Raw genomic sequence first — 27,348 nt, forward strand, 5'->3', positions numbered from 1 at the left:
CTCATATCCATTCCAGTAGGTGTACGCGCCGCGCGTGCATGTTCGTCGGAAGACTTTTACCCTAGCAACTCCAGCGGGCCGGCAGGTCGCCCCCTAGAGTGGCACCGCCATAGCGGGTAATATATACCCCTGCCGGCCCGCCCGCTCCTCAGTTCCTTCTTGCCGGCTACTCAGACCAGTGGGGAAGGAGGGCGGTGGGGTGTGAATGGATATGAGCAAACACAGTTCTCGAAGAACAACAGTTACAAAGTTGAGTAACCGTGTTTTCTTCTCGTAGTGATTGCTGCATATGCCATTCAAGTGGGTGGGATTCCGCCTTACCTAGGCGGGTGGCGAGTCGGAGGTGAGAGGTCACGAGCGGGTAACACCGGCAGAAAGCCGAAGGCTGTATCATCCCTGGGACTGTTGGACCAGGGATAATGGAAGCGAAGGTGTAGCACGGAGACCAGGGTCGCTGCGCCTGCAGATTTCTGGACGGAGTACTCGCGCCAGGAACGGTCGATGATGCTTGGCCCTAGGTAGAGTGCGCGAGTGCACATTGCTCCAGACGGAGACCGGCCAGGTGCGTCAGGCCGCGATGGCAGGACGTCACCACGAGGATCCTCTGCGGGAGGGAGTACAGGCAACCTTTAACCCGGTCAGGCTGTAGTGGGCTGACAAAGAAGTTGGGGGATTTTGCGGGACGGGCTGGGTTCCGCTTCTATAGTAAAAGGCGGACCCCCTACGCACGTCTAAGCGATGCAACTGCGTGGGCTCCGCGAGACAGAATGAGATTCGGGCAAGAGAATCGGTGTGTAGGCGAACAGGATGTCTGGTTGACATGAAGGCCGAGACAACTTTGGGAGAAGGCGGGGCTGCGGCCTTAGTTGTACTTTGTCCGCGATGGAACACCAGTATACCGGGGGCTTACACGAGGGCGCACGCTTCTGGACACACGCCTGCGAAGTGATGGCCCAGATGCCGTCTTCCAAGGACAAGTAGAAGGGGGAACACTAGCCAGGGGTATCAAATGCGGGGACTAGACGGGACACACCGAGTTCAGATCCAAGAGGGGCTGGGTGGTGGACCTGGGGGTAGGACGCTCCAGACCTTTAAGGAATCTGCCACCATTGGGTGTGAGAAGGAGCAGAGCGGCCATCGCTCCCCGGGTGGAAGGTGGGAGTAGCGCTAAGTGACCCGGAGAGAGGACACCGCCAGGCCTTGCTGCTTGAGCGACCAAGGTAATCCGAGACGATTGGGATGGCAACATCGGTGGGGTGGAACGCCTCGCCGCGCACCAAGCACGTAAAGCGTTCCACTGGCTGGTGACGTCGTCCTCGTAGACGGTTCCTACTTTCCCAGAAGCACCTGCTGCGACTGGTGAAGAGCGATGCACGTTGGACCTAGTCAGCCACGCAGGAGCCAGGCTGAGAGGTGCAGAGCAGGAAGGTCCGGGTGACGGAAGCGGCCGGGGTCCTGACGTGATCAGGTCCAGGTGAGAGGCAGGGAACGGGTGACTACCGACAGGTCCAGCAGAGAGAGGAACCAATGCTGCCGGGGCCACGCTGGAGCGATCAGAATCAAGTGGGCCCTGTCCCTGCGCACCTTCAGAAGGACCTTGTGAATCAACGGAAACGAGGCAACGCATAGCAGAGGTGCGTCGCCCAGGGAATCAAAAAGCTCTGCAACCGGAGCCCGTTCGCGACCTTGGAAAGAGCAGGAACATCGGGCACTTTGCTGTTCCTGCGGATGCGAAGAGGTCCTATGGGGATGCCCATACTCCAGAAGAGCGCCAGACGTATGTCGGGCGAAGGGGCACTCGTGGAGGGCAAAGGATCCGGCTGAGCCGATCCGCCAGCGTATTCCGAACTCCCGGGAGAAAGGAAGCAACTAGGTGAACAAGTGGGCTTGCAAAAGTCCGCACAAGCGTCATGGCCTCCTGACGAAAGAAGAGCACCTCGTACCGCCCTGCTTGTATTACATGTATACCGTCGTTGTGTTGTCGGTGAACCGTAAACACAGCGGACCTTGGATCTGCTGACGGAACGCTTGACTAAGCCAGTGCGGAACCGCCCTCATTTTTTCACAGTGATATGTAGGACGAGTCGGGAGGAACCAGGCCCTGGATCTTCGTCGCAGGGCACCTAGGTGAGCTCCCCATCCCAAGTCCGAGGCGCTCCATTGTCAGGGACAGCGAGGGGCTGGGCGGATGGAACGGAAGCCCTGCACATCACGGAGCGGACCGATCCAGCCACCACGAGAGTGAGACGTCCGAGGAATCTGACTATGTACTAACGGGCGCCTGGCAAGAGCTGAGGATAGCCAGGACTGAGGGGCCGTAGGCGGAAGGCCGAGCATGGCGCGTGACTAATGTGCAGCGCGCCCATGTGGCCAAGAGTGTCAGGCAAGTAGCGTATGGAGTAGAGGTGCTGCGCTGCAGCCTGTGGATGATGGCTGTCAAAGTCTGACACCGCGACAGGGAAGAACGCCCTGGCCATGGTAGAGTTTAAATGGTCCCGATAAACTCTATCCTGAGTAGGGTTAGAGTGGACTTCTCGGCGTTGCAGATAGGCCTAGGCGCGTGAAAAGGCAGCTGAACCATGCGGACGTGCGCGAGGACCGCTCCTCTGAGGTCCCCGGATAAGCCAGTTGTCGAGGTAGGGAACACATGCACGCGACTGCAACGAAGGAAGCGACGACTACGGCATGCATTGGTAAAACACTCGCGGGCCGTCGAGAGGCCTAACGGAGAGGGCGTGAATTGATAATGCCAGCGCTGACAACGAAGCGAAGGAACCTCCGAGGGGTGGAAGTGGCTATATGGAATAAGCGTCCTGCATGTCGAGGCGCGCGTACCGTCTCGGGATCCAGGATGGATATGAGTCCCCAAGGACCCATATGGAACTTCACTTGACCAGGATTTTGTTGAGCTCTCGTAGGTCGAGGAATGGTCTGCGACCTTCCTGTGCCTTGGGACAGAAGTAACGGGAGGTCAAACCCCCTGCCTCGCGTTCTCTGAACCTCTCTATGGCCCCTTGTCGAGGAGCGTTCGTACCTCCTGGAGGGGATCTGTCGTGAGAGGGTCCTGAAGAGGGACGACGAAGGGGGGTGGAGGGCGGGTACGAAGCAAACTGTAGGCGGTATCCAAGCTGCAAGCGCGGAGGACCCAGCAGTCTGAAGTAAGCTGGTACCACTCCGGGAGAGAAACGAAAGACGGTTTAGGGAGGAGGGACTTTGTACAGCGCCTCGGGTGCACCTCAGAAACGAGGCTTCGGCCCGGGAAGGCTTGGAGGGACTTGGTTGGCCCCCTGGTTACCCGATTGTCTGCGCCTGCCATTCCTGTTTCGCCGCCTGGCAAAGTCTTGCCTTTGCTGGGCTGGGGTAGAGGCCTGGTTTCTGTTCAGGCCTGAATGTCTTCCGCCGGGTGACCGGCGTATGCATCCCAGGGCGTGCATAATCACCTTCTTTGGAGCTTGCAGCCGAGGCGTCAGTTTTCGTTCGAAACAGGCCCCGACCCTCAAACGGAAGACCCTGGCTGGTATATTGGAGTTCCGGAGGAAGACTAGAGACACCTGAGGCACGAAATGCGGCGCATAGTGACTCCAGAGGCCAGATCCTGGCGGCCGAGTGCTGCGCGTCCAAAGCCGCCTGTAGAGAAGTGCCGCGCGATTTTTCCCTCGTCAAGGAGAGCGGCGATCCTGGACGAGCGTCCTGCAGGAGCAGCTCCTTAAATTTATCAGCCGCCACCTGGTGTGTATGTTGCGACTGAGCAGAGTATGCTGGTTGGAGACCCGCAGCTGCAGGGCGCCTGCGGCAATACACCTTGCGCCAAGCAGGTCATATCCTCGCCTTAGACTGGGGCCGGAGCTTGTTGTCCAAGCGCTCCCTCTCATCACAGATTGAACGACAAGGGAACACGGGACGGTTGTCATAGCCCTTGGGAGTAGCTCGACACCGGCATCGGGACGAGATCCGGTGATGCCATGATGGTGGTGGCTTGGCTTGGATGGTCCTTAGATGCCGCATGCTCACGACCGGGTCCTCAATTCTCGGAGACCTCGTCAGCCGGATGTTCATTTTTGCGCACGCGCTGGAGGAGGTCCTGTGCGTCCTGAGGTCCGTGGGGGGGACTGGTGGATGTCGCCCCGCCACCGCCTCAGTCTGGGAGATGACGAGGAGAGACCTGGCAGGAGCAGGTCTGGTGCGGCTCAGAGTGCAGCACCTGTCTGACTCTTGCGGGTGCTCAGGATACTGGAGGATGAGACGACCGCTCTTCGTAGGGATGAGGGGGGGGAGGGGCGGGGAAGGGGGGGGTTTGGGGGGGTGGCGTGGGAGGGCGCGGAGCCTGTTTCGACGACCGCAGAGGAATGTGTTGGTGATACCCAGGGGTCCAGAAGCACCATGCTGGGACATGCTCCTGCTGAGTCTCGGAGAAGAGGGCACGGGTCTTTCAGATCTAAGTACACAACGCCGATCCGCGAAGAGACTGACCCCTGGCGAGAGGGCCACGGGGAGACCGAACGGGAGTGGTACGGGTCCCGCAGCCGGCGGCGAGACCTCCTCAGTGCCGGAGATCGGTGCTGTGATCCATACCGGTGCCGCGATCGAGACCGGGACCTGCCACCAGCGCGGTGCCGGAGGTCGACCGGGATCTGGATGGCCGATGACAGAACGACTCCTCGAGTCCCGTGCCGGTAACGGTGGTGCTGAGCCAGACGGTGCCGGGAGTTCGAGGGCCGGCGCGAGGGTTGGGGGGATGACGCGCCGCGGTCACGGACGTCTAGCGGGGGTGCGGACTGCGAGTGGGCGTCGCGAGCGAGACCTCCTCGGATCGAGATCGGTGCCGAGATTCGTGACCGGTGCTGAGCCGGAGAGTCCGGGCGGTGCTCGCATCGGCGTGGGCTTGCCCTTAGACTGCAGAACCCGTCGGCAGTGGCCGGGGGTTGGGCCGCACAGGCTCCGTTAGAGCGATGAGGTCCCTGGCCGAGGAGAAGGTCTCGTCGTGGACGTAGCAGCTCAACCCAGATCTGTGGCGGGGAGTGAGATCGGGGATCGACGACCTGCCGGGCCCGTGTCGCCGAGAGTCCGGCACGGCCCCGGCCGGCGTTGGCGCCGTTCTTTTCGAGGCAGTTAGCTGGGCAGGAGGTAGACAGTTCTTCCCTGAACCGTGCCGGTCGGTGCACGTGCGCTCCTCGCGGGCCGAGTGGCCGGTGCCGCGAAGCGGCACTCAGGTGCCGAGGACGAGGATAAGCGCCGTTCCATGAGGAGCGTCTTGATGCGCTGGTCTCGCTGCTTCTTGGTCCTCGGTCTAAGGCCTTGCAAATGCGGCACTTCTCGGAGATATAGGATTCCCCCAGGCACTTTCAAGCAGGCGTCGTGAGGATCGCTGGTGGGCATCGGCTTCTTACAGGCCGAGCACGGTTTGAACCCTGGCGAACCAGTAATTGTACTGGTAGAGGCTAGCGCCCTGAACCCGCTAACTTATACACTAGAACTATTACAATACTATAGGAACTATAATTAAAATCTAGAAAACAATGAATAGAGAAGCTAGGGCGTGAGACAGCTCGCGCCTCCACAGTTCCAACGACCGACACGGCGGTAACAAGGAACTGAGGAGGGGATATATTACCCGCTTGCGGCGCCACTCTAGGGGGCGACTGCCGGCCTGCTGGATGCTAGAGTAAAAGTTCGACGAACGTGCACGCGCGGGTGCGTACACCTACTGGAATGGTATGAGCAATCACTCGAAAGAACACAATGGTTCTGGTTTCCCCAAATAGTTAGGAATTCGTCGTAGTTACCTGTACTGCACCACTGAGCGGATATAGTGTGACTATGAGATGAAGTCTATAGATAAGTAGGAGAACAAGAGAAAAAGAGAGCACTAGAGCCTTCTATGAACCTACAAGCTATTTATACCAGATACTGACCCTATGGAATCAGTGCCAACTACTATACTCAAATTCTTATTGTCGCACCCTAATGAAATTATGGGCGCTGTCTCTATCTATAGGTGAGTTGCGGGGTAAGAACTCTGTGGCACGCGTACCATTTCGTGGACTCTTCCTGGCCATTTCGGTCCGGTGGGGCTAATTTAATTTTAAATGAAGTGTCTTAAACATTTTAAATACCTTATTTACTTTACATACAACAATAGTTTAGTTATATATTATAGACTTATAGAAAGAGACCTTCTAAAAACATTAAAATGTATTACTGGCACGCGAAACCTTAAATTAGAGTGAATAAATGAAGACTCAGCACACCAATTCTGAAAAGTTGCCGATAATATGTAGAGAGTGGATTATGACACTTACTCTCTACATATTATCTCACTCCAAAACTGCCAGCCTAGGCTCTCTTGGTGACTCCCAGGTTTGTGGTATACCCTGCGGTTACCAACCAGTTGCAGACGCCAGATTAACCCGTTCAGTGTTGTGTGTAGTTCCTCCCTTTGGTTCCCCAAAATTCAGGGACCATTCCTATCCGTGCCAAAGGTTGCCAGCTTTTATGCTGATTTACTCTTCACTGATTATACTTTTAGCTATTTAGCAGATCTTACTGGATACAGGCCGGTAGGCTTCTTGCATTTCAGCAAAACTTCATCTGTGTATAATTATTAGGAAATTTATATCATATGCCTCAACACATCCTAATTTCATAGGAATTAATACTGATAAAGAATATGTAATATGATATAAGAATGAAATGGATTAATTCAGAAAGAGAAACATTATTTGAAAACAGCTGGCTGGATTAGTAGGGTATAATAGTTAGCAAAATAATCCTATGGGCTACACAGTCTTCAGCATTAAAAACCATCCTGCTATTATCCCAATCCCACAGCCCTTTTCAGCCATAAAGAAACCACTAGGTGGATTTGAGGTTGTGGGTATGAAACGTTTGAGAACTGCTTGTGAGTGGTTAAAGCACAGAACTGGGAACCAGGACTTCCAAGTTCTGCTCACAGCTCTGCTGTTGATATGCTTTGTGATCTTGACCCAAGGTCCTTATCTCTGTGCCTTTGTCTAGCCATCTGCAAAGTGGTGATATGTCTCAGTTCTGAGGGAGAAGAGAAAGAGGGGAATTCAGTCTCTAGCATCTTAGCTGAGACTGTCAACAATGCACAAAATAGTGCCAGCTGAAATGATAGGTTTGTGATGTGGATATTTGTACACTGGGCAATGGACTGATACCACGAAGCTCATTTCACAGAGGGGACCGCAAACACATATCCGGTGGGAGCAAGCTAGACACTATACTGGTCCAGGCCAAATTTGAAACCATGACCTAGAGATAAAATGCTTTATATCCCAGGATGCCCTGACCAGGGGCTAGAATGGAAATATGATCTAGAGGTGAAGAGTTCTGTATTCCCTGATTCCCTCTGAGCCAGCCAGTCTTCCTGTTACTTTTATTTTATTATTCTACAGATTGTTGATAAGAACAACCGCTACAAATCTATAGATGGGACAGATGAAACCAAAGCAAATTGGATGAGGTGAGTCTGACTCTCTTCTGACTACCCTGGAAGGGGCTTATGATCCAGAGAAAAGGCAGGATGCGCTTCTCATCCTTCTGTGTGACAGTTGCAAAGAGGCCCTTTTTTACAGGGTTCAACTCTTGTGTTCTTCCATTATGTGCTCTTATGAGAGTCCTCTGCTGTCAAATTGAATGGTCAGATCTAACAGAGAGGTGTGTGCAGAGAATGGCTGTTCTTTGTGATGAGCAAGCACAGTAAAAATAGTGAACAGATATACACTCCCCCCTTTTTACAAACATTAACAAGTCTCACTCTTGTTTTCTTTGTTTCCTCCACCCCGTTTTACTTTCCAGTGTTTGCAAATAATCTTGCAGAAAATATTCCATGTTAATTTTATCCTTTCGCATTTTCCAGACTTTGAGAGAGAGAGAGAGAGAGGGAGACTTCTTCTTTATGTTTCTAATGGAGCAAAATCTGCTATGGCGCTCTTCTGTTTGTTTTCTTGTTTGTGTCATTAGTCTGATTGATTATATAGGTAAAGCACTTGTTATTGAACTCTACTGACTGAGTGGCTTCATAGCATCAGAACACAGAGCAGTGGAGATACTGGACAAAAAGTGGATCTGGTTCTTGAATGGAATAGTGAGAAATGAAGATGTTTAGCATTTATACAGCACTCTTTAGTTTCAGAGTTCTTTACAAGTATTGATGTACTCTTTGCAGCCCCCTGTAATGTTATAAGCAGGTAGTATTTACCTTATATAAATGGGGAAGCTCCTCCAAAGATATGAAGTGACTTGCCCAAGGCCACAGATGTATCAGTAGCAGAGTTAACAGAGGGCATGAGAACTTGTGGGTTTCTTGCTACTTCTGTGTTCTTACTAATCAATAACACTGCCTTCAGTGGTGGATTTTTGAAGAGCTAGAGAGCTGGTGTCAGGAAAGCATTCCAGACAAGAACAAAATAACTTTGGGGTTAATTGGATTGTTGGCCCAAATGAACATTCCCTTATTAGCTTCACCAAGGAAAGAGGCATAGTGTGGAACATGTGTGGAGACACTACAAAGGCAGCCATATTCTGGTACTGCGCTTCCTTTTTGTCTGCTTGCATGAATGAAGGATGTCCTGACACTTGTATCCAGGATGTTCAGCCAATGAGACAAAAAAGTTTGGAGTTCTTAATACTGTCATGTAGTCTTCTGTGTGTGAGAAACCTTTATTCCAGTAGGACTGGTCTCTAGTCTGGAGTTATGGAATTCATGGAAAAGAGAAGGGGTGGGAGGAGGAATGGATGGATATTTGGATGTAGCCCTTACAGCAAAGATTTCAGAGATCAGAAGCCATAGTCGAGATTTTTGTGGTCAGAAGCCATGCAGAGATTTTTCTGCTATTGTTACCTCTTCTTGTAACCCAATCAGGGGCAAAAGTGGGAATAGAGAAAACATGGTCCCATGAAACGAGAACCTTATAATAATATCTTCCTCCTGGATTTGACTTGTATGGCCCTATCACTACCAATTTCATATTGGCCCTATGCAGGACCAGTTACCAGTACAGCACCATAGGACTGAATGATCTCACAGGAACCTTTTCATAAACCAGCATTTGCCTTGGTTATGTCCTGATGGAATAGCCAAACCGTTCTGCTCAGCCTGGTAGAATGAGTAGACTATAAAAGGTTGGATGGAGAGAAACGGGACAAGGTGCAAGAGGGTCATCAGACTCCTTTAGGGGTTGTTTATCGGGAGACCCCAGACAGGTCATGCAGAAACTGAACTCCATGGAGTGAAATATTTCTGATCCATCCACATACAAACTGGAAATGTGCTTCCCAAAGTGTGGGGACTGTGACTGGATTCATGCTAACAAACGTGTTACTAGAAAGGATTGATGGGGAAAGTATTTGTGAATTCAAAAACTTTCAGATTGGGTAGTCATTCAGGGTCCTGCCTTAGCATCTTAGCCCTCCTGGATATTATTCTCAAAAGCTATACTGCTAGGACTGCTGTAGCAGCACCTGAAAAAAGAGTAGCTGTCTCCTTGCCATTGCAAAGCATTCTCTTTGGGAACAGAATGGGTCTGCTCATTGGTATGGGGTCATACGGGGACAGCAGCCTGAGCTGATTCACTTTGTATTGTGTTATGTCTCATTTTATGTGTGTTTGACCCACCAAATCTGATCATCTTTGTATTCCTAATGATGGAATTTGGCACCTTCCAGTTCTTACTCTTTGAGGAATCCAGATCCTCTTTAACTAGGGCAGTGGATAGGAGGAAGGGAAGAAGACAAGACAGAGCAAGTGACAAGCAGCTGTCAGATGACACATACAGTGTTGAATTTTTCCTTCTCGTCGTGCTTTTTCTCTGAGAAGCTGTTGGAGCTGGGCTGCATGTTGAGATGGCCACTGATCCAAGAACCAGTCACTGTAACAGTCTCCTCTTCGCATGAAGGGTTGTTGTCTCTAGTATTACGTGGAACGTAGTGGTTTTGTTTGTAGGGATTTGTGTGAACGATTTCCTCGGTCTCACTTCACATAGGGACTCGCTTTGAACAAATGCCCTGACTCAACTCAAACCTCAGTCAAAATCACTATGTTGCCTCCAGCTTTAATAAAAACAACATGAACCTACCCCAATCCCGAATCTTACAAGGGCTCGCACAAAACTGAGAACCAGCCCCATTGTATTGGGTTACTTTTGGGATGTGGAGGAGACACTTCATATAGCTCTTGGTGACTCTTTGTCATAAGGGATGAGGCAGGGGATACATCTGGAAAAGGGAACTATCTTTGAAATAGGGCAGGGAGCCCTTAGGACACACTTCTGGGTGACTCACCATTGTCCTCAGTGGAAGATGGTGAAGGGAAGCATCTGGAGTTGTGGCAGTGTCTAAGGGGATTATCCCAGTGTGGTGTCTCATATGTGAGAATCCTAGAATTCCTGTGGCAGGTTGCAGTCTCCAAGCTGTTGCTGGAAAAGAGCACTCGAATTCTCAAAAACGTATTACCTGGTCCAAATCCCCAGCCTTGGGATAGGAAAGTCTTAATTTGCCTCACCATGTGCACATATGTGCATGGAAATGTCTCTGTGTTTGCTTTTTTAAGGTTTGCATTGTTGGTGCAACTCCTTGGGAACATTTTCCTACCAGGTTTATGATGGCTGCATATGCACACAGTTGAGATGGGTTTGTAATAGCACTATCTTACTTTCTTCAGCCCTTTGGGCATGGCCGGGGATGGATACCTGGCTTCAGTGCCCATGCTCATTTAATTTGGTTGGGTGGCATACATCCATTTCTGTTAGCTGTCTGCATGTGGGTCCTGAGTGCTCCTATGGGTTCTCCTCTTTCAGTGAACTGCTGTGAAGGAGTAAAAAGTAATGTATAGCAGTATCACTCTGAAACTCTGACAGAGTCATGAGCTCCCTGCAAACAGCACTCTGAGGCCATTGTGCATTTGCTCCTCAGAAGCAATGTAGAGTGTAGGTGGCTTTGTGTTCAGAACAGTTCTGTATATCACATATTAGCAAGTCTCAAATACTCCTTTGCAACTGAAAGTAAAGCTTGTACAGCTTTAAGCTGTCTCTGGGGACCTGCCTCTTCTGAGCTGAGGAGTGAATTCAAAACTATGGATGGGCTGTTATGGCTCCTGTGGTCAGGCCCTGGCAACGTCCCACATTTCATTCTGTGTGGGCCACAACACTTGGAAGTTAAAAGCTTCTCCTTCCATTCACACAATAGGTGCCAAAACTAGAGGCCTGAAGAATCTCTAAAGGGCAAAACACTAGGTTTTAATACCAACCCAAAACTCATCCCAGGCTCCTGGTAACTATCACTACACCACGTGAGCCTGTCACAAGCCTGTGCAAACGATGGCTGCTGGGAACCTGACACTTCTTGGCTTCATGTTTTGTCTTAAAATCAGGCCAGACATCCCAGTTTTGGTAGAGTTTTGTGTTTTTGGCATTCTCTTAAATGGCAAACTGAAAGGAAAATTCCACTTTGATGCACAGACTCAGAAGGAAAAATTGGTATGAGCCCCTAGGACCTGAAACTGCCACATCTCACTTTAGCTTGTGACTAAGTGCATCTGTGCAATTCCCTGTACGGCATTAGCTGCAATGGCAAATTTGGGACCCATAATTCACCTCCCGTGCAGCTCCAACAATGATAGACGTTGTGGAAGCAGTAATGTAGACAGGGCTCAGTCTTGTTAACACTGTCAGCTTACCTTGCGCTCAGAGCAACTCCCAAGCAAGTTCTCTGTTAAAATCTCAGCTGCTTTCCCGTTAGAGAGAGATTATCATACTGTTACCCCTTTTGACCAGAACAGTTAGCCAGTATTGGAAATCTTGCCAGTTGTTTCAGTTAGGAGAAATTGATGATGATGTCAGATATCTGTTTGATACAATTCTGCTTATTTACAAAGAATGTGCATAAAGTCCAGTTTCCCTGAACACAGTAGGAATCATACAGGAGATAATTTCCTTGCAAATATTCCAATCCTCTTTTCTCAGCCAGCATTCTGCCCCCAAAGCGCTCTCTTAGCTTTCTCTTGGAGTCACGCTACATGTGCTGCTCTGGCTGTTGGCTTTCTGCTGCCTTCTCTGAGTGCTTCTGAGGTGTTTCTGGAATCATCTGTGCACAGGCAGGTGTATATATACACACACACAACTACACCAGAGCAATACCCCACCCTCGGTATTTGCATTCAGCCTCCAGTAAAACCCCTCAGCCCACATAGCCCAGCTGCTGACCAGTCTTTTATGTGGCCTGTGTTTTGGACAGTGGCTCCTATTGTTTCAGATATCTGTTTCATAAAGAAGCTTAACTGCTTCTTACCTTGATCCTGAACAAGGGTTGCTGTTATGCCTTCAGTGAAGTTTCACCCCTCCCTCAACATAACAGTACGAAGGAAAACAAATACACCTGAAAGGAGTCACTTATTTTTCCATAAGTTTTTATCATAGTTTACATTTGTCTAGTTCCTTTCATGCCAGTGTATCCCAAAGCTCTCAACACTGGGAGGCAGCCCCCTGCTGATAACTAGTGCAGATTACAAAAATGGGACATATTACTACCCCTTAAAATGTATTTTGGGATCTTTAGAGTCCATGCAGCGCAGACAGGACCTTTTGTTTAAGATCTCCTTCAACTAACTCCCTCCCACCCAACTGCATGATATTAACTATAACTTCTGGTTGAACATGTAGTAACACCATGCAGTAACAATATAATTAGACATTTTAATGTGTGGTGCTAGATTAGATTAGATTAAACTGATTTTTAAAGACAAGTTAGATTTTTTTCATTTTCCCCCTGCCACCACGGTGCTACTATGGCACAGAGTTAAGGTGGTTTGGATGCTCTAACTGGATATTTCCATACTTGATATGTTTGGATTTCTTTTAATTTTTAGCATATATCTGAATTTCCTGGGTTTGTAATTGTTGATTTTGGGGTTAGTTTCATCATCACTGATTTGTTTTTACCTTAAATTACAGATCTATACTTTTAAACTTTACTCCATCTTGATGTAGATTTTGTGTGAGAATGTCCTTTTTTAAATGATCAGAAACTTCATACATCAGTGCTAAACAGGAAACCCAAAGAGAACATTATCGTATATTTTTAACGATTGGAAGATGTGTAGTATCATCCTTAAATCATATGTATTTGAAATTTTAGGGCCAGAGTCACCTATATGTTCTGACTGCTTTACTCTGCTCTAGAATAACACAAAGCACCCTGAACATACTGGCTAGGTCAGCTGGGTTTACAGGTGCTTTGCGTTCTCAGTACACACCTGTTTCCCCTGCCCCTCCAATCTTCCATTTTCCTGCACCTACGAGAGCCAGATTAACTCATCACTGGGCCCTACGTAAACATACACTTCTGGGTCCCTCTCTGCACAGGAATAGCAAACAGCTATGAAGTACACTTGCCATGGCTGGGCTGGCTATGTTGTGGATCTGCCAGGGCCTCTTCTCATAGTGTTGCTGCTCACTGTGGGAGAGGGGCAGCTGGGTCAAACTTGGATGAGTGGCGGAGTGACCCAGCACTACTCAGTGTACTGTATGGCTGTTTGGTGGAATTCTCTGAAGAATAGTATTCATTAACTACACCGAAGAAGAAACTTTCACTTAAGATAATAAGTAAAAAAATTACTATTAATCAGTTCTTAAATTTAAAAAGAGCATCCATATGGTAGCCTGTGGATAAGATTCCAGTGAGTTTTAACTTTAAGGGAAATTGAGTCTGCATTGTGTTCCCTTATTGAAATCATTTAGAACACACAAGTAAGGCCTGGTACAGCATACTAAGGTTTTTTTTAAAAGGTCTCATTTTTAAGTTGTTAATTCATAAGCTAATTAATGGACTTTGAGTAGTGAATGGATTTTGTGAGAATTTACAATGTATTGGTGAGGATATGCTGAAATGTTCATACATAACAAAGGCTTTGAATCCCTGCTTTGAACTCAACTCAGCATTAATTGTGGAGCTCAAACTAGCCCCTTCATAAGAGTCCCAGTTTCAAGCTTGAAAGTTACCTTTTAAAAAACAAAATAGCCTCCCTTTTCTGTCCCAGCTGAGAAATATTGAAAGCTTGTTGTGGGTGTGGGCGGAATTGGTCCCCACCAATTCCCTCTTGCTGGAGATGAGCCCCAGTGCAGCACTGGCCATGTGGTTGGATGTGGGGGGTGTGGTACTTGGCGTTGATTTCTTTTTACCCAGTTATGCTTTGTGGGATGTTCAACCCAAGGAATATGACTGAACGAAAGAGGAAGCCCAAGTTTTCCAAGGAAGAGCTGGACATTCTGGTCACTGAGGTGACCCGGAACGAAGCCATGCTGTTTGGGAGGGAGACAATGCGTCTATCCCATGCTGACAGGGACAAGATCTGGGAAGGCATAGCCAGGAAAATCACATCAGTCAGCCAGGTCCCCAGGTCTGTAAAAGACATTAAGCACAGATGGGACGACATGAAGAGAAGGACCAAGGACAAACTGGCATTCATGCAGAGGTCGCTCTCCAGCCCTGGCAGCACGGGGCGGCCCTCGGCCATCGTCCTGACCGCCCACGAGAGAGCCATCGAGTCGACGCTGCATTCGTCACACCAGATGCACGGCTTCCGGAGAGCGGATCTGGACGTGGTTGACAGCCCATCAACGAGCTGTAAGTATTTCTACGTTAACCTCTGTTTTATGCTCACATATCTCCGTTTTGACACAACGGTGTCATTTGTGTATGATACGAGGTATTGTGTTGCTTTCCTGCTCACTGTGGTGTTGGTCGCTAATAGGTCTCTGTTGATCACGGTGAAATGAGATGGAAGTGAGTTTCCCCCATCGCAAATTAAAATTTTATTGTGCATCTCCTTCTCCCAGCCTTTTGCCCTATTGTCTCTCGTCCCCCCATGACTGGACAGTAATAAGGTTCTGTCTTTTTAAGGAGTGGACAGCAGCTATCAAAGCTTTAACCAAGCCAGCCAGGTATGGGGAACTGAATGTAACTACTTCCAGTCAGTGGAAAGGCAGTTATGAAGGACTAGGGAGGGTTCCCAAACATGCATCGCAGTAGGGAAGAAATTTGCACCAAGTCCCATTACTAATGGATCCACTGCACTGTAACTAGCTTCAACAAGGTCCTCTTTTTATGGTGACCACTGACGCTTGTGCTCAGGCCATTGTGGGCTTCTTATCTAGTGGTTTGAGTGTTCAGTGTAAGTAATATCAATAGAAAAGGCATGTTGATGATGATTTTTTTTCTTTCCTGAAACACAAGTTTAACTCTGCTTTTTAGTTACACTTCTTATAATGAAACTTACTAACCCCTTCCAGCTCTGTAGGCCTAAGCTCCTTTCTATTCTGTGTTGGGTTGGTTTGTTTTTTTGCCTTTACTTATGAATTTTTCTGTGTGGATGTGGAACTTGCTTTGCTGGATAAGCCTTTGGAGAGATGAAGTAGAGAAGGAGGGATATCTGTTATTCTGGAAAGTGGACTAAGTATAGTTTTACTCTTGGCCTTCTGCTACCTGTTGTGTCTCTTCCCTTAGTACTCTACCAGTTAACATTGTTAATAGAAATGCAAGGACAGAATTCTACTAGCACTGACAAAGTGGGGCTCAGTTAGGTATGTCTATACTACAGAGAAAAACCCATGATGCCGTGTCTCAGAACCTGGGTCTAGGGACTTGGGCTCACAAGCCTAGGCTGTGGGGCTAAAAATATCAGTGTAGACATTTCTGCTTGGGCAGGAGCTTGGGCTCTGAAACCCTGTGAGGGGGGATGAGCTCTGTTTTTTGTTTTTTGGTTTTTTGGGTTTTTTTGCAAGATAGACATTCCCTTAGACAACTCCTTGCGCCTACCTTTGGAAATAAGTAATTTATCTTTCAGAATCAGAAGGGTAATGTGCACATTTATACAGGATTTCTAATCTTTATCATCCAGAGATTCACTTCTGAACTTATAGCCTTTTTCAAAATAGTTACTATGTCTGTGTGAAGATATCAGTAAATAGCTAGGAGTATAAGGCATTATCATTATATTTGATGTACATATGCCCATGAACAGGATTATCACTAGATTTTTTATTACTATCAGTGTCATTATATTGAAATAGAGTTTTATTTGTGTGGCTTTTTTCCCCTGTATCAGTCTAGCTTACCTAGTTAACTTGGGGTCCTGTTGTTTTAAAGCAGCATTACCAAATTACATCCCTTGGCACCAAACCAAAAATATTGCAATGCAAGTCAAATTTGGCAAGGACCAGGTGCCGTTATACAAAATATAATGTAAACAACAGTACATGACCAGGTATTTGTCATCAGATATCTGCACATTTCTGGTGAGTTTTGACACTAGCCTGAAGGCCAGCTGTCTTAATTTAACCAGAACATGCCATTTTTTTACTTAGCCATGCTTTTGGAGAAGGTAGGTCACCACTACGTGTTCAAAATTATTTTAGTTTCTGGTAACAAATCCTGACCCATGTGGTTATACTGGATACCCTCTCAGGTTGAATCCCTCCTCAGCTGATTGGGTTCCTTCACTCTGAATGCCTGAATCACAACATTTCATGCTCAGGTGCTAATATTTGCTTTACATGGGCAAACATGTTTAAGTTATGCACCAAAAACTGTATCTGGAGGGTTGTCTGTAATGGTAGGATAAAGAAGAGAAGGCTTTCCAGCTGCTCTAAGATCTCTTGAAACAAGTCACTGGAGAGAAAGTTTTGCCATAATAATTTGCACTTCTTGTTCTGTTTAAAGATGATGAAGATGAGGAAATGCCAGGCCCCTCGCAGGAGCACCACTTCTCATCGCTGCAGAGGGATGGTGAAGAAGCCAGCCAGCTCTCTGGGCCTTCTCTCCTCCGCACTTCTTCTTCATCTGATCAATCTGAAGCTACCAACCAAAGGCAGGAAGTGCAGCACTTGTCCCCACATGCCCAGTCATCCTACAAACCCCCTCACCCACATACCAGGAGCCCACCCCTTTCTAGCTTTGATCGGCAGCTACTCCATTCCCACACCCAGCAGACAGACCTGTTCAGGCAGTTCTGCCAGGAGCTGGTGGCTATCCATAGAGACATGGCGGACAGCATGCATGTGATTGGCCAGAGGATGGCTGACCTGACTGGGCAAGTCAGCCAGATGTGCCAGACCCTGACAGAAATCTGTGATGGGGTCCAGGCTTTTCATAGAGTGCAGGACCCTAATGCCACCTCGAGGACTGTCCTGCAGGCACCCTGCTCAAAGAACCCATCTGAGCCCCATGCAGAGTCCAACCAAAGCCCCCCAAAGCAGACTGCTCCTGCACGGACTACCAGGTCACAAAAGAGAAAACACCGTTTTTAATCTGCTTCATGTTAAATAAAAGAAGGGAGGCCCATCCTGAGCTGTTGTGAATTCCCAGGGCCTCCACCTAAGGATCAGTATTACATGGGGAGGAGCAGCAGGCCCCCCTTACCTGTAAAGGAGTATGAGTTATGGCAGCTGAGTGGTAGGCCTTGCCTGATAGACTGACAAACAGGTGTCTCAAGCCTTTTAGAACCTGGACTGTGGGGAAGTTAAACCTCAACTCTTTTTGTCTTGTAACTATTTCGAGCCATCGTGACCCCCTGTAATTAAGTGCTCTAGAGGCTGAGAGATGCAATTAGATTGATTTCTTTGATCTTGGAGGATGCCTATGAAACATTGTTAGGGCAACATATTTGCAAACTTCCTTTAAAAAACAAACCACAAAATATCCCAGCCTCTGTCCTCCCACCATTATCCTGCAAATTGGCATATGTGCCATGCAGATTCTTAACTAAGTGATGCATCATTATAGCTTTAAAGGCTGTAATTGCTCATTAGTTCATCTTGTGCTCTGCAATAATGGGCTTACTGTAATAATTATATGCAGCTTTGGGAGTGGGGATATAAAAGCACAGATGCTGAGATGGGGAGAAAGTAGATGCAGGGAGAACCTCCCACCCACTGCAACTTGGAAGAGACTGTCCAAGCACTGTTTGACACAGAGGATGGTTCTCAGTGTCCACTGAGAGTAGGATAAGAAGTAATCCAGTATAGTTTGCAGCAGAGGAAAATTTAGCTTACATATTAGGAAAAGCTTCTTAACTACAAGGATAGCTAAGCACTTGAACAGGCTTCCAGGGGAGATTGTGGAATCCCCATCACTGGAGGTTTTTAAGAAAAGGTTGGACGAACACCTATCTGGGATGGCCTAGGTGTACTTAATCCTTCCTTAGCATATGAGGATGGACTAGGTGACCACTCCATCCTCCCTACTTTTCTATGATTCCATAAAACCCTCAAAGATGTGGTGTTACACTTACCCAGAACCCTGTGGTATTGCACGCACTTGCACTGCAGGGTCTAATCCATCTATTTCCCTGAGTGTATCTGAGGCTCTGTCTGCACGTCACAATCAGGGTTAAACATGGCTAGTTTTTTGTAATATGATTGTGGCCAAACAGGGTTGTACTATATTCTTTTCTGACGTGTTATAACCTCTGTTGTTTTTGTACACCAAAAAACGTGCTAGGTACTCTACAGAAACAAGTAAAGACATAGTGCCTGATTCTGATCTCACGTACACTAGTTTTACATCAATGTAATTCTATTGACTTCAGTGTAGTTATTTACACTGGAGTATCTTAGGGTAGAATTTGAGGCATGGTCTTTGCCCTGAAGAGTAACAATCTAAATTTCCTGATAGATATCTAAGCTAAAACCTCAAACACTTTGTTTCTGTCCAAACAAGAGATAACTATATTTCAGCATTTTAAACTTCGTTGTTGTCATAGGCTCCATCTGCCTTTACATGTATAATCTTGGTTTTGAAACTATGTTTTAATACCCTCATCTGACCTGGCTACAGCACATATTGTTGAGTTGAATCTGCACAGCAGTTTTCTCACAACCCCACTAGGTGTTACCCTGGTTTGCACATCCTCATCTGTCATGCCACCTTGAACTGTAGAAAAATCTGCTGCCAAGAGGACATTCACACAGAGCAGCACCAGCAACTTGTGAGCCTGTGCTCTCTGGAATGTCCTACTTTTTATAGAGCTGGGTAACAGGAAGATTATCCAAACTGGAGACACAAACAGAGTTGGGGGATTCACATCTGTACACAAGTGTTACTACCTGCTTGCACAGAGACAGCAGGTGTTATCCTAGATCTCTTGAAATGGTGACACAAAGTTAGCTGCCACAGTTACTAACCAAGTACTAACCATGTTGGCTATGTGAACACACATCCGGTTTAGAGCCAGCCTTGTCACAAGCCAATTGCAAATTCAGCTAAAGGTTGTGTAGGCAAAGTCTTAGTGGACAGGGAACTCAGACAGCACAATATGTGAGACCTACTTTACTGTTCTGAAACTGTTAAGAGTGTTTTCTTCTTTCAACTGTTTGCCACTTCTCTTCTAAAATATACTGTAATAAATTGTCTAACATACTTCAGTTCGGTGTTACTGCAGTGGATGAGCCTTTCCCGGTGTGTATATTTTTATTTGACTGTCCTAATACAAATAGGTAAAATTTTAATTGCTTGAGAAAGGGCTCTAGTTCAAGAAAGCCAAGGTCTGGTGAGGAGAAAACCTCCTTTCTTCTAGGAATTAATCAACTTTGGATTCTCACAGAGGAATTTCCCCAGAGCATCAAGGCCAGAGCAGGGCAATGCTCACTTTCCTTTCTATTAGTCTGCCATTTTGCTTCAATTGCAATATTTGTATTCTGTAGAAAAATACTCTTTTTTGGTTTTTTTGGTGGGGGAATGTATTTGGTCAGAGGTTGGAGAAACTTTTCTGATGTGGCTTAAGGAGAAACTGAGAAATGGTAAATGTTTTAAAAAGCTTGTATGAGTAAATATGGTGCTACTGCTGGATATTATTAGTAACATTTTTAGTTTATATTTATTATAACATTTTGATCCATGCTGATGTCTTGTTGATATAACTACAAGATTAGCCCCCCTGATTATGTTATCCTCAGAGAGCTGCCGTGGGAACTCTCAGAGCTAGACAATGGAGGCCTAACCACTGCAGCTGGTAAGCATCCACAGTTCCCAGTGGCTTTTATGGTCATTATGGATACTCAGAATGTTTTAGGATTAAGGCCTTAATGTACAGAAGCACTTAAAGAGTGATGACCCTCGGAGGTGGTAGTCCTTTGGGGTACCTAAGCAAGAATAATTTAGGGGCCCTCCATTACCCCTTACCCACTCCCTAAAAATACTAACTGCATTATTTCTGATGTGCCAACACAACACATACTAATATGCTTGTTAAAATCTTCACATTAAATAAGACGAATAGTATTTTTGGGGTAATACTAAATCAGGGGCCCTCTTGAGCTGCTTGGGGCCCTAAGCATCTGCTTAGTCTTTTTATGCCTGGAGCCACCACTGATGACCCTGTTTTCTGTTCTGCTAATGGGACAGCCTAAAGCGCAAACCCCTGAAACATCAGGGCTCGGGGGACTGGTGACAAGAAAGGACCGTGTATTATAAAATCTAATGACTAGATGAAGTTTTATATACTGAATTTCCTCTGGGGGGTATTACAGATGGGGCCTGGTTCCTGGGGAGAATTGTCTGCCCTGTGTAGACCCTCAATCAAATGGTTGCTTTGTACTGTCTTGCAAAGGGCACTTCCTCCTGTGCACATCACACTGACTGGTGATTGAAGCCTGATAAACAAAGTGCCCGTGTTGAAGCATACTGCTGTGCTTATGCCAATATTTCCATTTCTTGTATATGCTGGAAAAATATTTCTTTAAAAGTATTTTGTTAAATAAATTACAATAAATATATAACACTTTTAACACGCATGCTTGTTGGGTCATTTGTCCTTCCCACTCCATTTCGGCATGGATTTGTGCCAGTTAAAGATCTAGCATACGCAGCCGTCTCAGCAGCCACATCTATGTGCTGTCTGACATTCCCAGACTCCCAGGGCTGCCAAGTGTCACAAACCTGGAGTGACACACAAGCCTTTGGCAGCCCTGTCACTTGCGGCTGGGCTGCAGGCAGGCATCTCCTGTGGTCACTGGAAGAGAGGCAGCAAGCTGCTGCTGTTCTTCCTGGGTCTGCTGTGGCACATGCCTTCAGGCAGCCAGGTGGACTTCTCTCTTCCCTTCCCTTGGCTTCTACTAGCATCAGACCAGGACAGAGCCCTGAGGGAGGAGATAGTTCAGATAAATAGGGGCAGAAAAGAGGACAGAATTAGGGAGGCTGACGGGGAGAGGGGCAGAATGACTGAGGCTCCCCCATAACAAACCTTTTCCTGGGCTTCCCAACTGTCCCACAATACACACACACCCTGCCCTCCAGTGGCCCGTGGCTCTTTCCAATACTTGAATCTCCTCTAGGTCCCCCCTTGTTCCCTCCAAATCTTCTTTACTTCTGAAGTGTGAGAGAAATAGCTACACCAACCTCCTCTGAGCAGGGAGATGCTGAGAGCTTCGTGGTCACTGGGAGTCATGAGTCAGCTGTAAGAGAGAAGCAGGGTAAAGGGAATACAGAACAGCGTTCAGCCACTAAATGGAAAGCACATACTGCAGGGCCAGCTTCTGCACAGCGAGAATCACTGCTGGTGCGTACTGGCCTCTCCAACAGCTAAGGAATCAATTCCAGTCAATACACACCAGCAAGAGCAGCAGGCTCCCATGTCTCTGAGCAGTGTAATATCTGAACAGTGCTGTTGATCTGAGACCTGGCACTTCGTTGAGTTGGAACAGACTGGGCAAAGTCCTTGTCTGCATTTGAAGAGGGATTTGCTATGACTTTACACTTTGGCTTCTCTGTCCCAGGACAGGGTCAGCCGGGAGACTTTATCATCCATGTGAGAGCTAAAATTCATTTTTTTCACTTTACTCAGTAATCTGCAGGTACCTCTTCAGAACCCGAAACTATTGCAAATGGATGGGTTTGACTGAGTCACATGTCCATGGTCACCAATATCTCTCTCCTCTTGGAACCTTACCTCACTTAGGAATATTGCTGGGAAACAGCCCTAAGGTCTTGTCAGAAGTTGTACCAGTGTCTACGTCGTCAGTGGGAATGCTGCAGCGCTACATCTGTACTGCCATAGCACTTCAGTGTAGATGCTCACTACCATGACAAGAGTTCTCCCATCACTGTAGTTACTCCATCTCCCCAAGAGGTGTTAGCTAGATCAACACCGGGGATTAGGTTGGCTCAACTATGTCACACAGAGGGGTGGATTTTTCACACCTCTGTGCAGTATAGCTGGGTCAACCTAACTTTTTAGTGTAGATATAGTTAAATTGCTTCAACCCTTTCATGTAGACAGTCTTAAATTGATTTGAGCACCTTAGGCAGTGTCTACACCTGAAATGTAGGTAGACCATTCCGCATCACCCACGGATGTGAAAAAATTTGCCCCCTGAGAGATGTAGTTAAGCTAACTTAAGCCTTGGTGTAGACACCACTAGATTGATGGAAGAATTCTGTCAGCCTAACTACCACCTAGCTACAGTGATGGAAATGTCTACAGTACAGTGCTACAGCTGCAGTGCCGTAGCTGTGCCACTGCAGTGTAGACGTAGCCTTACATCAGTTTTAAGATGATTCAATACTGTTAAAAAGTGCTCTTAAATTCAGAAATTCCTACACAAAGGGATTGTACTGATCTTAACGACACCAGTTCCTAAACAGGTTGAATTATAACAGTGTAATATGTATGTGTAGACCAGGCCAAAGACACTGGCTAATTGCTAGGTGGTTAACAGCTGGGAACTAACCATTTTCCAGAGTAGGCAGGGGCCGCTGTCTACAAAGGAACAGGGAAGGTTTTTGGCTGCTGGGAGATTGGCTTGGGAAAGGTCTTCTGGGAAAATGCAGATCACCTGGCCTTTCTTCTCAGCTAGGAATTCTCTGATCATAGAAATGTAGGAATGGAAAGGAGCTCAGGAGGTTATCTAATTCAGTCCCCTGCATTGAGGAAGAACTAAATATTATCTAGACCATCCTTGACAGGTGTTCGTCTGACTTGTTCTCAAAAACCTCCAATGATGGAGATTCCACAACCTCCCTAGGTAATTGGTTATAGTGCTTAACTACCCTGACAGGAAGTTTTTTCTAATGTAAATCTCCCTTTCTGCGATATAAGCCCATTGCTTCTTGTCCTGTCCTCTCAGGGGATAAGGAGAACGATTTATCACCTTCCTGTTTATAGTAACCTTTTACAGTACTTTTACATACTTGACTGTTATCATGTCTCTTCTCCAGACAAAACAAACCCAGTTTTTTCAATCTTTCCTTGTAGGCCATGTTTTTTAGACCTGTAATCATTTTTGTTGCTCTCCTTTGAACTTTCTCCAATTTGTCCGCATCTTTCCCAAAGTGTGGTGCCCAGAACTCCAGTTGAGGCCTTATCACTGCTGAATAGAGTGGAGGAATTACTTCTCATGTCTTGCTTTCAACACTCCTGCTAATACATCTCAGAAATATGTTTGGTTTTTTTTGGCAACAGTATTACATTGTTGAGTCTCATTTAGTTTGTGATCCACTAGAACCCCCAGATCCTTTTCTGAAGTACGCCTTCCTAGGCAGTCATTTCACATTTTGTATTTATGCAGTTGATTATTCCATCCTAAGTGCAGTACTTTGCATTTGTTCTTATTTAATTTCATCCTATTTATTTCAGACTGTTTCTCCCGGTTGATCATTGTGAATTCTAATCCTGTCCTCCAAAGCACTTGTAACCTCTCCCAGCTTGGTATCATCTGCAGACTTTGTAACAGTACTCTCTGTGCCATTACCAAATCATTGATGAAGATATTGAATAGAGCCAGACCCACGACAGATCCTGCAGGACCCCACTGGATATGCCCTTCCAGCTTGACTGTGAACCATTGATAAATGCCGAGTATGGTTTTCCAAATAATTGTGCACCCATCTTGTAGCAGATTCATCAAAGCTACATTTCCGTAGTTTGCTTATGAGAAGATCATATGAGACAGTATCAAAAGCCTTACTGAAGTCGGGATATATCACATCTTCTGCTTCTCCCCCATCCACAAGGCTTGTTACCCTGTCAAAGAAGGATACTAGGTTGGTTTGACATGATTTATTCTTGACAAATCCATGTTGACTGTTACTTGCTAGGTACTTACAAATTGATTGTTTGATTATTCACTCCATTATTTTTTGGGAATCTGCCTTGCCATTTAAACATGCTCCCAGTTCCAGTGTTTCTCTCCCTTCCTCTCATGGTTCACATCTCAAGGGAACATTCAGTGACAATGTCATTTTAAACTGGTGAAAGGAAATGCTTCTGTACAAAATGCATAATGAATCTGTGGAACTAACTACCACAGGATATTAATGGCTAAAAGCTCGGTAGGATTTTAAAAGTTTAGTTATATGGATGAGAACATCCACATTTACATTAGATTGGAAAAATACAAGGGATACAAACCCTCCTGCTTTAGGGCATAAACCAACCACTAATTGCTCAAGGCTAGGAAGAAATTTACGTATGGGCAGATTATCCCAGAACTGTCCACTATGGGGTTTCTTGCTCCTTCCTCTGAAGAATCCAGCACTGGCCACTGTCAGACAGCCTGAACTAGATCCACCACTGGTTGGATCCACAATAGCATTTGCTGCATTTCTCTGTATTTCACACATACACACCACTAGTTCCTGGTGTGATGGAAGGTCAGGAAGTGGCAGGCAAGGTAGGTTATATTGGAAGCTGTGGCTGGAAAGAAACAGTGTGCAGCCAGCACTGTACCTGGGAGGGGAAGCCAGGCTGGCAAAAGAAAAATGGGTGGGAATCATAAGGTGAGTATTTTGGGTCCTTAGTCTATCTAAGGATCAGGCAGAAAATTGGAGAGGTTTGGGGGGTTGGTGGGCATAGTAAGTCGTGTAACAGGAAAACATGGCTTTAATATTATCTTGTTCTTGAGTAACCTAATAGAAAATGTCAGTCTCACACAAAGATGAACCTCATTGAATTCTCAAAATCTCTATCTCAAATCTAGTTATTGGGCACATACAAGATTTTCCTGCCCTACAAGATACTATCCTATAAATATCAGTGTCATTGGCTGCTGGATTGAACCATACGCATTCTGTAAAGGACGAATGCCTTTGTGGAAGATATGAAATATCTAAAAGTGATCGTGCTTGTGTAGAGGAGCAGACTGATCTCATCAACGTTCCCATGGAACTGGGAGGCTGGGGATGAAGAGTAGCTGGAGAAGCAGGTCTTCACTGTCAATGGAACGTTTCTGTAACTTTGCTTGTGCTGGGGCAAACATTCACTGCAGTTACTTATGCTACTCAGGTGGACTAACCACTGAACAGATCATAGCAAAGTAGCATATCTCCTGGATGCTCTAGGCATTGTTTTTTGAATGCCTGAATAGGTCAACACAGAAGTGACATCTGATTCACAAGCACAATCTCTGGTAGCCTTCTTCCCAGTGGTATGTAGTTGTGAATGAGGGCTCAGTTTTTCTGACATTTATAGAAGGCTAGTTAAAAAGTCTTGTAGGCTGTTTGGATTATTTTGCTGGTGGGAGTGATAAAGGCTATTGTTTGCATAATTACTGATGACTATAGACCATTGAGGGTACTGTGTATAGCACAACAGTACATAAAACATACCGATTACAGTCAAATGGGCAGTTGGTTAACACTAAAACCAGAGCTGATTGAAGCTCATGCTGCCAAAGGGTTTCTTGTACTTGCACAACTTGATCAAGTTTGTGAAATTTTTCCCGCTGCAAGTGTGTGTGTGTGCGTGTGTGTAAGAGAGAGAGAATGTGAATCCAAGGAAAAATATGCACATTTCTCTGTCCAAAGAGAAGTTGTGCTTTGAAATAACAATGATTCATACAAGCCACAACAGTAGGAGACTGTAGAAGGAGGTATATTGGCTGCTCTCCCATACTGACATTGGGGTCATTGTGACATAGAGCCTTTAAAGCTGAAGAGAAGAGGAGTGAAAAGGGGCAAAGATGTTGTAAATTATAAAATATATAATACATAGTTTTCAAATAGCATCAACCAGTTTTATATGCACAGTTTTCGGGTTTTGCTTCTAGTCATATAGGACTACAAAAGGCAGTTAAGCAGCAATGGATAGGACCCTTATGGCTTACAGGATGCCTTTCTTTCCTCCTCCAAGATGAAGAAAAGGAGGCACTAGCCTATTATATGTCTACCTCTAAATCTGTATATTATCGAGATGCATGTAGAGGATTGGGTGACTAACAAGATTAATTTTCATGTTCCCACTGTGTTGCAATTGGGCTTCTTGAGAACAGGAAAAAAAAATCTCATTGTTGAACTTCGCTCTTTCAATCAAAAGTCATTAACAGGTCATTAGCCTGTGTTATTGGAGTTCAAGCATTTACAGTTTGTCTACACTGTTTTTTTGTACTGGATACCAATGAAACTGCACAAGTGCAAAAGCCACCAGTGTAGATCATCCCTCAGTTTCCTACACTGCTGTTCAAAATGTTTGGCTCATGCACTCATCATCAGCTACCATGATTTTCCCCCTTTTGAGTACCCAGATACTGCTTAACCAGCAAGCGAGAGGCTAAGAAACACGTCTCATCTTGAAGTGTCAAATGGTGTTTGAGCAGCTGTTGGTGGGAGGCCAGGATTGGTGGGAGGCCAGAAGGTTCTGTCATTTCCAGGAATGAGAGGGACTCCTGGGGTGGAACAGGCGGTAGCAGAGTCCAGGAAGTCACCAATTCTATTTAACACATTTTAGGCAAAAAAAATGTCAAAGGTGAGTGTGTGCATCACAAGCACTGGCACTGATAGTCCTTCAGATGGCATGTATATTGCTACAGTAATAGAAGTAGTAACCTCCCTTCGCAGGCAGAAACAGTTACCACAGACCCAAGAACCTGTTTAATAGTCCTTAAGATCCCTGTTCGTGTTCTTATATCTATACACTGGCATATCATAATTCATAATTCAATGCTATCCAATCTTGCTGTTTCTGTGGCTGTCTTTGAAGATCATTCTGGCATGACTGTGGATATGTCTCAGTTGACTTTGATAAGAAAGGAAAGGGGCACACTCTCACTGAAGTTTGTGATTCAAGCCTGCCTTATCCTCATCCATAGGTATGTGGTCATATCCCGAGAGGAGAGGGAGCAGAACCTGTTGGCCTTTCAGCACAGTGAGAGGATTTACTTCCGAGCCTGTCAGGACATCCGGCCTGGGGAGAGGCTGAGAGTCTGGTACAGTGAGGATTACATGAAGCGGTTGCATAGTATGTCCCAGGAGACCATCAACAGAAACCTCACAAGAGGTGAGTTCTTTCCTTCCCATCATCCCTTTTTTCCCTTTCTGTGATCAAGCTTTGTGCACCAAGTGCTT

At 46.4% G+C, this 27,348-nt stretch overlaps 1 protein-coding gene across 5 annotated transcripts in view; it reads left to right on the forward strand.

Annotated features, from left to right (window-relative positions):
- The window catches only part of PRDM11 (PR/SET domain 11), a 276,782-nt gene that overhangs the window by 23,115 nt on the left and 226,319 nt on the right, over positions 1-27,348 (forward strand). For 2 of the 5 annotated variants that reach the window (XM_032791772.2, XM_032791775.2), the window contains exons 5-6: positions 7,416-7,483; positions 27,093-27,280. In XM_032791772.2, coding sequence (XP_032647663.1) covers positions 7,416-7,483; positions 27,093-27,280 — 256 coding nt within the window. Of the gene's footprint in view, positions 1-7,415; positions 7,484-14,227; positions 14,641-16,734; positions 20,802-23,572; positions 24,052-27,092; positions 27,281-27,348 lie in introns of those variants that run through there. The other 3 variants (XR_012655776.1, XM_075065270.1, XM_075065269.1) reach the window with 3 other exon arrangements.

The sequence above is a fragment of the Chelonoidis abingdonii genome, chromosome 4 (assembly GCF_003597395.2).
Source record: "Chelonoidis abingdonii isolate Lonesome George chromosome 4, CheloAbing_2.0, whole genome shotgun sequence".
In the NCBI taxonomy this organism is placed as follows: Eukaryota; Metazoa; Chordata; order Testudines; family Testudinidae; genus Chelonoidis; species Chelonoidis abingdonii.